Genomic DNA, 16,074 nt, shown 5'->3' on the forward strand with positions numbered 1-16,074 from the left:
TACAAAAGACCAAAAGCAATCTACGTATACATTCACTTCCAAGAGCCATCTATTTCTATTCCAGCAGCACCGTGGTAATGTTGGAGATTCATTCTCCGTGTTTGCATTCATGGGATTGTTGTCTATCACATGACTGTTTATGTGTTTACATTCCACAGAGTGGGAAGTGACGAAGACAGGGTGTTTCCTGAAGTGGGACTATTGTCCTTTGTTCACTCTCTTTGCTGTCTGATGCTAGAGAGAGAGGGAGCCAAGTTGCAGTGCTCCGTGTGTGTTTATTTATCTATATATATAAATGTAGGCATTGCGTGCATGGAGGTCACAGCCTTTCTCCGTAACTGCTGAACCGTAATGTAACAAATTTGGCCACAACGTTCCATGCCCATCAGGGAGGGATCTGGCATAATTCCCCCCCCCCCAAATAACCACACCTTTCACACCTAAAATAATGATTAAACACAAAAAAGTGGCGCCCAAATTAGACATCACCACCAGAAGCTCTGAAGACTCCAGCAGCATCCAACAGAAAGGCAGATCGCACGCTGCCACCTCCAAAGCTGCGCCGCCAGATGACATCGCAAAATTCCACAGCAACCAACTGAAAACAGTCCTTTTGCAGCAACAAGGCACAGCTTTTTCAATAGGCCGCAGCATTGCCAAGCAGGGAAAACTGAGTAGGCCGCAACATTCAGTAGGCCACAGGCAAAAACAAACAGAATAGGGCCTTTGACAACCGGGGGTGGGGGGCACAAGGATGAGGCACAACAAAGGGAGGGGGGAAACATAGCCATGGGGGGGGGAGGACCCTGAGTTAGCCAAAGCAGTGTGTGGGGTGGGGTGGGGGTGGGACAGGGAAAACTGAGTAGGCCGCAACATTGCCCAGTAGGCCACAGGCAAAAACAAACAGAATATGGGGCTTTCACAATGGGGGGTGGTGGTCACAGGGATGAGACACAACTAAGGGAGGGGGGAACACATAGCCATGGGGGGGGAGGACTCTGAGTCAGCCAAAACAGTGGGGGGTGGGTTGGGACAGGGAAAACTGAGTAGGCCGCAACATTGCCCAGTAGGCCACAGGCAAAAACAAACAGAATATGGGCCTTTCACAGGGTGGGGGAATCACAGGGATGAGGCACAACAATGGGGAAGGGGGCTCACAGGGATGAGGCACAACAAAGGGAGGGGGGAAAACACATAGCCATGGGGGGGGGGAGGTAGGACCCTAAGTCAGCCAAAGCAGTGGGGTGGGGGGTGGGGGGACATTTTCAGGAACACGCGTGGGGGGATCTTATTTTTGAAACTTACAGTAGGGGAGTCAGGGTTGGGACAGGGCAGGTGAGGGGTCTCTAAAGGGAGACTCTGAAGGTCCATTTAACAGAAAAGGGTCCATTTAACACAAAACCCCACAGCAACGCGTGGCCGGGCCAGCTAGTATGTAAATAAAATAGATTAGCCAAATGCTGAGTTGCTGAGGTGTGTTATGCAGTTGCGCAAGCTCTGTGGATCCGTAAGTGTGCTGATTTTAGTTGGCATCAGTCGCTTTGATGTTTGGGCAGAAGAATGCTTTTGAAGCTCCCAAACAATCAACCAGGAGGGAGAGAACATGCCAGTCGGGCATGTGTTTCTGCCAGGGTTCTACTTGCGAGTAAGAGATCCTAACCTGGCCCATTTTACAGCTCTTCCCTATACAATGGCAAAGGATAACAACTGCTTCCCTTTTAGAGAATCAATACGTAATTTAAAAAAGAATCAAGCGAGAGCAGAATCTGTTACGTCTGTGTGGAAAATGTGCCCACATTAGAACTTTCAAGACTAAATTGCCAGATGTACTTGTACAACAAAATGTACTGTGTATCAGTGAAAGTCACGATCCTGCTCAGAATCAGTCTCCTTGGTCATGGGAGTCATGAGAAGACGTGTCACATTTGTGTAATACAGCATTATAAAAAGATAAATACAAACCTTAACATGCGAGTCTGTTACTAAAGGTGATCATGAAAGGACTGGATGCCCATATTTTATGCACAGTTGTTTAACTAGCAAACTGTTGGCGTTTAAATACATTTATTCAACAAAATAATAATGTTGAAATACTTTCAGAGCACGCATCATTTTACAGTTACATTGGCGGCTACACTTTAGCAGTTAGCAGTCACCTGTAGACTTACAGGAAATCTATTTAGTGGTTTGTCTCATTTGTGTCCTCACCTTTCCCTTCAAATTACTAAGACTAGTCTCTCATTTCATCCACACAACCACCCTGGGAAGGACGCTAGGCTGAGAGGCAGTGATTTGTTCAAGGCTTCATGACTTTGAACTTGGATCTCCCACTACCAAACCAGCACTCTAGCCACTAGGTAAAAAGGTAAAGGTAAAGGTAAAGGACCCTTGGATGGTTAAGTCCCCTCAAAAGTGACTATGGGGCTGCGGCACTTATCTCGCTTTCAGGTCAAGGGAGCCAGCGTTTGTCCACAGACAGCTTTCAGGGTCATGTGGCCAGCAGGACTGAACTGCTTCCAGTGCAATGGAACACCGTGACAGAAGCCAGAGTGCACGGAAATGCCGTTTACGTTCCTGCCGCAGCGGTACCTGTTTATCTACTTGCACTGGTGTGCTTTCGAACTGCTAGGTTGGCAGAAACTGGGAGAAAGCAACAGGAGCTCATCACCGTTGCACGGATTCAAACTGCCAACCTTCCAATCAGCAAGCCCAAGAGGCTCCGTGGTTTAGACCACAGTGCCATCTGCTCCCCTGCTGTGGGCTATGGTGGTCGGGTGTCCGCCCTAAGTTTGGCATCAATATGGTGAGCCCTGGGGAGATGAGGTGCTCCAGGTTGCCCAAGGAGGGGTGAACCAGCCCAGGTTGGAGATGGAGCAGGTAAAAAGTCCCGTGCTGATCAGTAGTGGGATTGTGCCTGTGAATAGCCACTGCAGCTTTACCTGAACAAGACAGTGAAACCCAGACTCTAACCATTAGACCACACTGGCTCCAGCAAGGTTAATATAAAAGGAACTAAGCATTCTACATTTGCTTAGATATAGCCCAGTGCTTGCATCATGAATGCCTAAAGTGCTGCAGTCTTATCATGGAATCTAGCTGTGAAACCTAAAAATGTACCTGAGCTAGTACAAGATCCTTTGTTCTAAGCTATGCCCTAAAAAAGCCTTAGATATGGCCCATTACAAAGCACTTTGTAGCCTGGAACACTCATAGAAATTTTCAGGAAAACAGTTGTGTACTCACCAGCAGGTGAAAACTTTCTTTGCTGTGTCATGGTTATTGCGTACATGTCTGTGCAGACTATTGGAGGCGTTGAATGACCGCTCACACTGCCGACAGGGATATCTTTTCACATTCTATGAGAGGAATGGGAGTGTTAGTTCTGACAGCAAGAATGAGCTGCCTCTTTTTTTTGTCTTGTTCTGTGCAAAAGAATCCACACAATCTAGATTTGTGTACTAGCATCTGTAATGCATCTGCCTGCATCCTTGATATGACAAAATGTACTTTTGTGAAACATGGTAAACACATTTAAGAGTCCTGGCCAATTGTGGCCCTTAGGTGTGCATTTCCCAAGGGGCTACAGAAATGTTTTTCTTCAAGGCTCGCTGTGCTCACCACAGAGACATGCAATTGACCTGCTACAAACACGTCTCTCTTGTAGCATAAAAAGCAGCCCTTGGCCATAAACCTGATAAGCGTGCCTTGAGCCAGTTCCTCATCTGCAGAATGGGAATGTTCATGATCTAATTTATAAGATTTTTGTGGAGAAGAATCCAGATAATGCTTATGCATTTGCAGTCAATACAGTTTCAAAAACATATGGTCTTAAAAGGGGAACACATGGAGAGAAAGAAAGAAAGAATCATACTCTGAAGTTTATCTCTGATGCTGTCACAAGACTGCATAGACCAAAAAGAAAGAAGCCTCTACCCAGGCTTTCACTCTGCTTTAAGGTTTATGTAATAAGCAGTAGCAATTTTATTTGTTTAGCTGTAAGCTACAACAAACATAAAAAGGTATGCTATGAGGTTTAGATTACATTCGCATATTGCTTCTTATTAAGAAGGTACTGAAATAATTTTCAAACAAAACAAAACAAAACAAAAAAACAGAAGAATAAACTCCACATAACCATTATTAAAAACAGATTCAATAGTACAGCCATATCATTGGTGCTGCCTAAATGTGCAGGACCTTGCCGACAAAGGTCCGTATAGTTAAAGCTATCACCTTGCCGACAAAGGTCTGTATAGTTAAAGCTATGGTTTTCCCAGTAGTGATGTATGGAAGTGAGAGCTGGACCATAAAGAAGGCTGATCGCCAAAGAATTGATGCTTTTGAATTATGGTGCTGGAGGAGACTCTTGAGAGTCCCATGGACTGCAAGAAGATCAAACCTATCCATTCTGAAGGAAATCAGCCCTGAGTGCTCACTGGAGGGACAGATCGTGAAGCTGAGGCTCCAATACTTTGGCCACCTCATGAGAAGAGAAGACTCCCTGGAAAAGACCCTGATGTTGGGAAAGATTGAGGGCACTAGGAGAAGGGGATGGCAGAGGACGAGATGGTTGGACAGTGTTCTCGAAGCTACGAACATGAGTTTGACCAAACTGCGGGAGGCAGTGTAAGACAGGAGTGCCTGGCGTGCTATGGGGTCACGAAGAGTCGGACACGACTAAACGACTAAACGACAACAAATGTGCAGGAAAACAAAAACTTGTTCCCCTGGAGCTCAAAAAATGACAGGCAGGCTGCTGAAGAGTTTTAGATGAATCCTGTGGGAAAGAGGAACAAAATATAGCCCCCAGACCCTTACCTTTCCATGGCTTTTCCTCATATGGGACACATAGGTTTCTCGGTCAGAGATGCACTGCGAACACTCCCGACATGTCCAACTGCAGGGTTTTGGCTTGGGTTTTGATTCTGGGCTCGTCCCTTTTGTGGGCAAAGAGGTCTGGGAAGTACCATTGATTACTGACAGCTCCTTTGATGCTGGAAGAACATTGCTGTTAGTTGCTGTCTCTGTCTTCTGTCGGAAGCTAGCAAGATCTTCAGGATTCTCAGGGACTCCATGGACGCTCTAATGAACAAACAAACAAAAATCAAGCCTCAGCATTAGAGCAGGGCAAAGGGAAGTTGCCTATTTTCCTAAAATAGCAGGAAATTGCTCTGATTAACAAAAGCATATCATTTCCCACCTCCTTCTGTTTTATACAGCCCAGGACTAAGATAGAGATTATGCCCACAGCCAATAGGCTATGTTAACACTAACGCAGTGTAATTCATTCCATCAACACAGTGAGAAACTATACACTTAACTGTAAATTATAACAGAACAGCGTGTGTATTTGCAGCAGACTTAAGACTGAATTCACAGTTTGGAGGATTGTGAAAAAGTTCTGCTGCTGTAGAGTGCTCCCTCCTCTGCCTGTGTGCAGCACATTATGGTTTGATTAAACCAAGTAAAAGTTTGCAGATACATCTGAACTGGCAAACTAACTGCGATTGCAAATCCTAGCAGGTCCTAAGCTAGACACTTTGCACTGAGCCCAGAAATGAACTGGGAGGCAGTGCAGTCAGTATAACACCAGTCTCAGTAAGAAATCTAGCTGCTGTAGGTACTTGGACTCTAACGCAATACACTTCTGGGAGGACTGTTTTACATGCAATCTTTGAATTGGTTTTGAGGCTGCTTCTGAGGGTATCCACCAGTGGTGGGTAAAGGAAGGAAGGAAGGAAGGAAGGAAGGAAGGAAGGAAGGAAGGAAGGAAGGAAGGAAGGAAGGAAGGAAGGAAGGAAGGAAGGAAGGGAGGGAGGGAGGGAGGGAGGGAGGGAGGAAGCCAATGTGTTTCATGTAAAGCAATCTCAATTCAGAAGGTAGAAAAGTGTTCCGTGCAGGCAGGGTATCCTCTTCAGTCACCAACCTTAACATGCTGCATTAGCTGAAGTTTCTGCATATACACCAGCTGGCAGTGTGGACACTTGAACACTCCCACCATCAGCCTGTTGGCATTCTGCTGGAAGTGCTCCTGCAGAAGCCTCTTCTTGTTAAAGACCGTCTCACAAGAGCATTTGTAGATCACCCTGGAACAATTTAAAAATGAATTTGCAATGAAAGTTTACTCTAAACAAAAAAAGACAAACAGAAAAAATTATTATCATCGTCATTTAATTAATGATTGAAGTATTATTATTATTTATTCAACATTTATACAACCCCCTTTGCCAGAAGATCTCAGGGCAGCGTAAAACATTAGAAGCCCAACTCCAACAAAACGACTTGGAAACATGTATTTAACAGGAAGCATTGTTGTGATGTCACCTGGCGGGTGGGTCTCAATGCTGTATTGCTGCAAGTGGCTGTTCCCAGCAGGAACAGCTTACAGGTGACGGTTAAATCCTGCTCCATTTGGCTGAGTGCATCTGTTCCCTCTTTGTAACAGGTGCATAAAGCCAAAGGAAGCAGAAGAAAAACACTGAGTCTCCTTGCTTTCATGGTGCACGCCTACTCCATGGAAAGAGCAGCAAAAGCAGACCCGTCTTAATTCTGCATCATTACTTGACAAAGGCATGTCTCCCAGGGGAAGGGGAGGGAAAAACCGGTAGGGAAGGTTGTTCCTTGCAAAGGGGGCTTTCCCCACCCTCTTCCTGGGAAGCGCGTGCTGAGCAGGAGTTAATTTATGCTCCATTTTGTAGCACACAGCCTTCCACAAGTGGTTTCCCCCTATCTCCTGGGAGTTGCAATTTCTCCTTCATGCATCAGCTGGATCTACCTTTAAGTGTATATGTGCTTCAGAAAGCAGTTGGTTGTTGTTGTTGTTGTTTTTTTGGGGGGGTCCTTTTAACATTGCTCCAGCATGGACTTTTGATGGGTGGATGTGTTGCCCACCTGTCAATCATGTGGGGTGCCTCACTCACCTATCAAATTTGGCCCGGGAAGCTAATCCTGACAAGGATTTGGCCCACAGAACCAAAAAGGTTCTTTACTCCTGCTCTAAGTGCTGCTATTTATTTTAATTTGTAGTTCTCCCGGACAGGCTCTGCCTGAAGCTCCCATTACTGCTTCTCCAGCAAACAAGAGTTACAAGCAGGGTGGATTTGATTTAAATCTAATTTATTTAAATCACAATTTAATTCACGATTTAAATCACTAGTCAGTAAGACTTGATTTAAATCATTTTTTTATGCAGAAAGACTCATTCTTGCTGGTATAATCTATATACCATACTATATATAAACTATACTATATATAAACTAAAACAAAAACGTTTTAGCATATGTATCCATGTTTGTTAACGGATGTGGTTAAACAATTTAAAAAAACCAACAACTTAGGTTGAGTTTTAGCACACATGAAAAACTTAAAGCAGATCCTTATTTCCCGATGAATAGCCTTTGGACTATAATGTAACTTACTGTATATTCCTGCATATAAGACTACTTTTTAACCCAGGAAAATCTTCTCAAAAGTCGGGGGTCGTCTTACACGCCAGGTCGTATTTCTTATACGTCAAGTATATCCCAAATTCTATATTTTAACTGGAAAAGTTGGGGGTCGTCTTATATGCCCAGTCGTCATATACGCCGGAATATACGGTAAATAGAAAATTACCCTTAGAAAGATTTTTCCTCCAAAAGCATTTTATTTTAAAAATCCAATTTAAATTTAAAAAAAATCTGATTTAAATCAAAAAATCTGATTTTTTTAAAATTATTTTTTTAAAAAATCTTTGATTGTTATTCACCCTGGTTACAAGGCAATTTCACAGAGACATGGAATCAAAAGGACCTTGGGGGGCATCTATTTCCAATCTCTTGCTCAATGCAGGACCTGAAATCCTGGATGCAAGTACAGCATTCCCAACAGATGGCTGCCCAGCTTAAATAAAACCAGTGAAGGAGACCCTGACAGCTCTGCAGACAGTCTATTCCCACTGTCAAACATCTCTTACCATTGTTTCTCCTCATGGTCCGCCAAAATGGGTTTCTGTGCCTCTAGAGCAGGCATCCCCAAACTGCGGCCCTCCAGATGTTTTGGCCTACAACTCCCATGATCCCTAGCTAACAGGACCAGTGGTCAGGGATGATGGGAATTGTAGTCCAAAACATCTGGAGGGCCGAAGTTTGGGGGTGCCTGCTCTAGAGCAACACATAACAACATGCAGAGCACAGGAGCTGTCTGTACCGTGTTTCCCCTTTTTTAAGACACCGTCTTATATTTATTTTACTCAAGGCCTATGGCTTATTTTCGGGGGGTGTCTTATTTTTTTATTACCATAAAATCATACCTGCCAAGTTCCAGCCTGAGAAATAAGGGACCGGACCGGAAGTAGCAGACCAGAAGTAGCGCTGCCGCCATTTTGGAACTGGGCGGAGCATGCTCAGAAGCGACTTTTGGTGCTGCTCTGCCCTGTTCCAAAATGGCCGCCGCACCAGAAGTCGCGCTGCAGCCATTTTGGAACTGGGCAAAGCAGCATCAAAAGTCGCTTCTGAGCATGCTCCGCCTAGTTCCAAAATGGCCACCGCGCCAGAATAAACCGGGGAAAAACAAAAAAATCTGTTTTTTCGGCTGGGGGCAGCTGAAAAAACGGGGGTTTCCTGGGGAATATGGGAGACTTGGCAGCTATGCCATAAATACGGTACCATATGGTTCCGGGTGCCTGCCTCCTCCTGCGTTGCTGCTGCTGAGTGCCCCGAGCCATCCGGCAAGGTGCGCTCTAAGAACGGGTCGAGAAAAGCGTTCCTGGTGAGTTGAGCAGGACACCTTTCATTGCGGAGAGAGGGGAGAGGGGGGTGTCTGCGAAGAAACCCCCCTTAAAAAGCTGAGGAAGAGGTTCTCAGCAAAGAGCCCGAGCAGTGCAAAAGGGGGCTTTATCTGCTGCTCTAACAGAACCCAAATTTCAACTACTGTACATTTTGAGGCAAAGAGGAAAGCAGAAAACCCAGCGCTAAAGAGGCTGCACCCTCTACCGCGAGATGCCTCAGAACCCGGAAAGGGTGACACCAAGTTTCTCAATAGTTAAACTGACGCCGAAAACAGCTACCTCAAAGGAGAAATAGTGAAAGAGCAGAGTATCTGGGGGACAGCTGATTTTATGTAAACGTTTTACAGTTACAAGGGATTCAGAAATAAGTAGGCTCACCTTATGTCGATTTATGAAAGTTTTGCTGAGAAACCTTGCAACGTGTATGGGAAGAGCAAAGGGGAACAAAGAGAAAGAAAAACCCCTCTTGCTCTTTTTCTCTTTCATTATAGACACTAACAGATAATAAGGACAAGAGGGACTTGGGAGGAGGGAGGAGTATTCGGAGGAGAGAAAACGCGACGTGGGAGAGGCAGGAAGGCGAGGGAACGCAGAGAGAGCCTGGGAAGGAGAAGAGCAAGAGGGAAGAGGGGGTGGAAAGGCGAGCGGAAAACAGAGAGCGAAAGTGTGTAGGAGAGCAAGACAGAAGGGAAACGAAGGGAAAGACAGGAGGATGAGGAACAACAAAAGGGAAGAGAAAGGAAAATGGCGATGAGTTGCTGAGTAAGAGGCACAAACACAAGGACCCGAGGCAGCCTGCCAGATCAGCGCCCAACAGCGCTGCGCGGAGCGCCCGAGCCTCCGGACGCCAGCAGCAGCAACGCTCCCGGAGGCTCAGGGCGCTCCCAGCAGTGCTGCTGGGCGCCGACCCGGCAAGCCTCCTCCTCCTCCTGCTGCTGTGGCCGGCATGCTGGGTCCTGCTGGCTGGCTGGGGCGCTCGCGGTCTCACTCCGCGCAGGACGGCATGGCACTGCAGCAGCAGTAGCCAGTTCCGGGCGCTGACCCGGCAGGCCTCCCCTTGTTCCTGCCGCAGCCAGCGTGCTGGATCCCACTGGCTGGCTGGGGCGCTTGGCGGTCTCGCTCCACGCGGCGCAGAGGTATGGCTTATTTTCGGGGTACGCCTTATATTTCGCAAATGCTTAAAAACCCTGCTACGGCTTATTTTATGACTACGTCTTAAAATAGGGGTAACACGGTACACTAACAGATGATAAATCCACCCTTGCTTCTTTCCAAGTGTGAACGGTCTTAGGAACGGATGGGCTACATAACTAAATATTAAAATAACTAGAAAACAAGATTTCTGCCCAACCCTTCATTTCTTTCAAAGAGAAGGTGTGCAGATCCTACTAAAAACTGTCTCCACAACATAGTTTATTCTCTCCCTCTCTCTCCCTCCCTCCCTCCATACAGTTGTTCTTGTAAGCCTGGTGGGGATAAACTGGATAGAGAAGAGAAATTGGGCAATACATTTATTTAACCAGGAAGACACTTACTGAGATGTCTTATGAGGTTCTGCAGGGTGCTGACTGGTAATGTGAGCAGTGGTGCTGTCTGCAGACTTGAAGGCCATAGGGCAGAACGAACACTTGTGGAAGACTTCACAGTGCTTCTCGTGAATGTGCACTTTCAGCATAGCTTGCGACATGAAGACAACCCCACAGTGAGTGCACCTGGAAAGAGAGAGAGACAGAGAGAGCTAAACTGGAGCTCTGCAAACAAAAACAAAAAAAATCATAAGCACGTACTGAGATTCCTGCGAAAGTTCAGGAAACAAGGACCCACTGAGCTCTGCCTCACTGACCTGGAGGGAGTAGTAAAACCCACAGCATTTGTAAAACCCACAGCATTAAAGTGTTCCAGCGTGATCGATAATGGTGGTAAAGACAAAAATGAATAAAAAGAAACAGGGGGGAAAGCCCTGTTTTCTGATAGACACTCAAAGTCCCAATGAAATGCACATTGAAATTGTTTTAAAATATCCAGTGATATAACAGACACTGGACAAAATCACTCCAATTTGAGGGGTGTTCAAATCAAAATGCAACTGCTGTTAGCCACAAAGGCAAGTAAGCGCAGGAACAAACTTCCTTTCTATTTATTGCCTGCATTAGCCTGGGCTTCAGTGCTTTTATTCCAAGCAAACCAAGTCACTTAGGAGTCTGCCAAGCACCCTTTAATTCATGCTGCATTGTTCCACCTAAGCAATAAAAAAGTATTTGGTGCTCTTCTTGCTCTTGCTGCCAAACGTCCTGTTTTACATCAAGGGTGGGGAAGCTGTGGTCTCTCCAGCTGCTGCTGGACTCGCATCAGCCCCAGAAAACATGGCCAACAGCCAGTGATGATGGCAGCTCTAGTCCAGCAATTTATATTCTGCTTTCCATGGATAAAACTATGCTCAAAGGAGGCTTACAACATGAAAAAATGCATAATTACAGATATAACAAATATTGTCAGAAACAATACATTAAAAAAAATCAGGAAGTACACAACCCAATTGAACAAGTTCCACATAAAATCGTAAGAATATCTAAAAATAAAGATGCAAAAATTAAATTTCAATAACAGAAACAACCCCTGCTAACAAACCCCACCCTAAACAATACCCAAGAGTCTGTTCCCCAGCCTCAGCTTTTGTAGCTGGAGTCAGTCAGTGTACCACCTTTCCAGGCCAGGTGGGAAAAGGCCTGCAAGGTCTTCCAGGACTCACAGCCAAGAGGGCCACATCAAGAGGGCCACAAGTTCCCTGCCTGCAGCATAAAGTCAGCATCGCATCTGTACTTCTTCAGTTAAGACATAGAAACACCAAATTTTAGATCAACTCAGTTTTTTCACCTATGGATACTATTTATTTTTTAAATGTCTAATCCAATGGTAGTGAATTAAAAAAAATGCAATATAATTTTTAAAAAAAACACCACAGTTCCCTCCTTTGCAAGCAACAAAACTGAGAAGCCAGAGAGTGACAGAACTATAAAGCATACAGAGGAAGCAAACTATGTGTCAGAATCAGGCCATCACTACTTCATAACCTTTAAGAGGGCTGTGAAAGTCCATTGAAAAAGTCCTGGCATTTGCAGCATTTCCCCCGTCTTAGCCTGCGTCCTTGCAAGCACAGAAGAACACTCATTGCCAAAGCGTCTATAAAGATGTGCCTCCTGAAGGCACGACAGGAGAAACACGCCTTATCAGCGTTTGGTATCCTGAAATTGTCAGCCTGTCTGATCACCAAACCTGTTGGCAGCAAAGCTGTGTGGAGTGAAAAGGACTTGATAAGATTTTAAGCTCAATTCTCCCTCGCCCCATTCATCCCCGCTCGGTGTGCATTAAATGTCACGACACATCATCCTCGTGCACCCCCAACCCCTCAATTTAGCACAAACCTGTAGCCAACTTTGCGCGAGTAATGAAGGCAGTTCTCCTTGACGTGGGTTTGGAAATAGGCCGACCGGCAAATGGCGCCACACTCTGGGCAGCAATAAGGGGATTTGTGGGCATGGATTCTTTGATGAGCACAGTAACTGCACTTGTTGGGCAACAGCATCAGGCATACTTGACAAGTCTAAAGGAAGAAAAGGAGACACCACAATTAGCCATTCCTGCTGCACTCTTCACACCTTTTCCCTGCTTCTTTCTGTTACGAGAACTTCTACCAACAGAACTTCTTACCTAAATCCTATGCTCTCCCTTTATCTTCTTTGCCATGCCACTTCTGTGTTCTATAGGGTGCCCATATACTGCTGGCATTAAATGGTATCCCTATTTGGCTTTCTTTGGCAAGTGTTCCCCGCCCCCCCCCCACAGAGGGGTGTGTGTAAAAAGAAAGAGAGATCTAACAAAATGATTATTCTACTTTCCAAACACTAGGACCATGTTGTAAAGAGAGCTGTCAGGATTCTCCAGTGACAAGTCATTCCAAAGTCAAATCCTAATGTACTTACCAGTAGAAAGAATTCTGAGGAAGCACTTAAGCCAGGCAACTGTCTTTCCAAGCCAACTTAACATTAGCACCATGTTTTCTAGCACCTGAGCAAGGGAATTTCAAGGCCTCTCCCAGATCCCCACCCAAAGTGGTACCTTTTGCAACTGCCATAGTTTGTAAGGCCCAGAGTGCAACAGCAGTGCAGCAATGGATATCCAAATAGTGGGAATCAATGCAACTCTCTTGGAGCTGGGTACACATGGCTGGGCAAGGATCTGATGATGGTGTTATCTTTGAAGGAGGAAATGAAATAATGGAATTCCAAACACCTCTATCTATCTATATAGCATCTGTAGAACACCAACATTTCATATCCAGAGTTCTCTGACCCCAGTGATTAGAGATAGCCCAAACGACTGGTAAATGTCTCTGGCTTAGCAACCATTTACTGAAAAAGCTTATCAGAGACCTTAGGCTTGGAGGTCTCTCTCCTTGTTTTCTAAAGGGTGCTCATTTTTAGCCAACTGGCTCTGCAGATGAAATGATGTGCTATGGTCCAAACCAACTCCTTCCTTGGGCCTGAACCAGTTTCCACTGTATTTCCTTATGGGTTTGGGAAAGAAGGAACCTCTTGGAGGGTGAACTGCTCTCTCCATTTCCAAGTGACAAGTCCAACAGACACCTCATTCTTACAGGCCAGTAGCACAACATCCACTCCCACCATCCCACAGCTCTCCTCTCTGTGCTGGGTACATTCTTATGTGAGGTTCTGCAAGCAGCATAAAGGGCACCCCACAGTCTCCAGATCAAGCCATGAATTGACAATACCTGCAAGTTGTGCCTTTCCAACCACTGTAGGTCACAACCAAGCCAGGTGGTATTAATGGCGAAGCTGTTGGCTCCCAGTCATAAATCCTAAGCAGCTCAGGCAGGACTGAGAATACACACAGCTGAATTACAACTCCAAGCTCTTGGTTAACAGGTTATCATTTCCAAAACATCCCAAGACTTGCCCCTCCATGTCACTTGGAGCTGCAGCATTAGAAAAGTACAAGTAGTGCAACATGCCTACCAGCTATAATCTGGTGTCCTCAACCAACATCCAAGTCTTGATAACTATTTGGAAAGGTAAAGGGAACCCTGACCATTAGGTCCAGTCGTGACCGACTCTGGGGTTGCGGCGCTCATCTCGCGTTATTGGCCGAGGGAGCCAGCATACAGCTTTCAGGTCATGTGGCCAGCACAGCGGAAACACTGTTTACCTTCCCGCTGTAGCGGTACCTATTTATCTACTTGCACTTTGACATGCTTCCGAACTGCTAGGTTGGCAGGAGCTGGGACTAAGCAACAGGAGCTCACTCCGTCGCGGGAATTCGAACCGCCGACCTTCTGATCGGCAAGCCCTAGGCTCTGTGGTTTAACCCACAGCGCCACCCAGCAATAATTTACAAGCTGTTGCCATCCACAGTGACCCTCTGGCCTAAATAAATGCTCACGCCTGCAAGTTCAAAGTGTAAGACCGCCAAAGTTTTCAAGAGCTGGAGAACCAAAGAAACAATCACTTCTGAAGCTGCTCAGGCATCATGCCCATACCCAAACAGTTTGTTTAGTGGCCAGGCTTTCAAGAGCTGAACCCGAGATGGCTCTGTCCAAGGCCAGTGATCTACCTACAGCGATAGACAGGACAGCTGAGCACTGAGCAATTAAACTCCTAGAGATAATCTGCAAAAAACATTGATTGGATGGCATTAATTCCAGTTGGCTCTAGCATCTACAACCAAAGAAGGCAAGGGTAGATATTGGAGCACTAGCCAATTTGCGGTGGACCTCCTGGCACCTGCTCATTGCTGGGATTCTTGCAGTGAATGCAATTTGCTATGTGTAGCCTTCTATGGTCCAACAAGGCGCTTCTTAAGCTAAAATCAGTTGAGTTGTTGTTGTTTAGTCGTTTAGTTGTGTCTGACTCTTCGTGACCCCATGGACTACAGCACGCCAGGCCCTCCTGTCTTCTACTGCCTCCTGAAGTTTGGTCACTCATGTTGGTCGCTTCGAGAACACTGTCCGACCATCTCGTCCTCTGCCGTCCCCTTCTCCTTGTGCCCTCAATCTTTCCCAGCATCAGGGTCTTTTCCAGGGAGTCTTTTCTTCTCATGAGGTGGCCAAAGTATTGGAGCCTCAGCTTCAGGATCTGTCCTTCCAGTGAGCATTCAGGGGTGATTTCATTAAGAATGGATAGGTTTGATCTTCTTGCAGTCCATGGGACTCTCAAGAGTCTCCCCCAGCACCATTATTCAAAAGCATCAATTTTTTGGCGATCAGCCTTCTTTATGGTCCAGCTCTCACTTCCATACATCACTACTGGGAAAACGAATAGCTTTAACTATACGGACCTTTGTCAGCAAGGTGATGTCTCTGCTTTTTAAGATGCTGTCTAGGTTTGTCATTGCCTTTCTCCCAAGAAGCAGGCCTATTTGACTTCACTCTCCAGGATGTCTGGCTCAAGGTCAGCAACCACACAACCTGTGGTGTACGAGACCTCCATATCTTTCTGGTATAATTCCTCTGTGTATTCTTGCCACCTCTTCTTGATGTCTTTTGCTTCTGTCAGGTCTTTTCCACTTTATTATTGTAATCTTTGTACGAAATGTTCCTTTCGTATCTCCAATTTTATTGAACAAATCCCTGGTTTTTCCCATTCTGTTGTTTTCCTCTATTTCTTTGCATTGCTCGTTTAAGAAGGCCCTCTTGTCTCTCCTTGCTATTTTTTGGGGGGAAATCTGCATTCAATTTCCTGTATCTTTCACTATCTCCCTCGCATTTTGCCTGCCTTCTCTCCCCCCGCTATTTGTAAGGCCTCATTGGACAGCCACTTTGCTTTCTTGCATTTCCTTTTCATTGGGATGGTTTTTGTTGCTGTCTCCTGTATAATGTTACAATCCTCCATCCATAGTTCTTCAGGCTACTCTGTCTACCAAATCTAAATCAGTTGAGTTAGACCTTAACAATTAAAGAGAATCCAAGTGTACACACTCTTGCTTCTGTGGATCACGAATGACATCAACCCACTCCTGGTCTACACAACAGGGCACACAGTCAGCACTTCTGCTTCCTGGGCCTTCTGTGCTTTAATTCAACCCTAAAGATCTTTCCTTTCTCTGCCCTTGAACTCTTGTCACTCTCCGTCTGCAGTTTTCTGCCTCCCACCAGTCATGGCTATTCTTGAAGCCCACATCATGGCCCGCTGCCAATACAGATTATTTGGATTTGACAGAGGATTGTGCCCTGACACTGCAAGGCAGCTCTCCTACTGATCATTCCATTTTACTACATATGTTTCTACACACAA

At 45.7% G+C, this 16,074-nt stretch overlaps 1 protein-coding gene across 1 annotated transcript in view; it reads right to left on the reverse strand.

Annotated features, from left to right (window-relative positions):
• Positions 1-16,074, reverse strand: part of ZNF592 (zinc finger protein 592) — a 50,991-nt gene that overhangs the window by 5,806 nt on the left and 29,111 nt on the right. The window contains exons 3-7 of the mRNA XM_035130763.2: positions 12,190-12,368; positions 10,303-10,479; positions 5,927-6,086; positions 4,819-5,082; positions 3,244-3,356 (exon numbers count right to left, since the gene is read on the reverse strand). Coding sequence (XP_034986654.2) covers positions 3,244-3,356; positions 4,819-5,082; positions 5,927-6,086; positions 10,303-10,479; positions 12,190-12,368 — 893 coding nt within the window. The remainder of the gene's footprint in view (positions 1-3,243; positions 3,357-4,818; positions 5,083-5,926; positions 6,087-10,302; positions 10,480-12,189; positions 12,369-16,074) is intronic.

This window comes from Zootoca vivipara, chromosome 14 (genome assembly GCF_963506605.1).
Source record: "Zootoca vivipara chromosome 14, rZooViv1.1, whole genome shotgun sequence".
Lineage (NCBI taxonomy): Eukaryota > Metazoa > Chordata > Lepidosauria > Squamata > Lacertidae > Zootoca > Zootoca vivipara.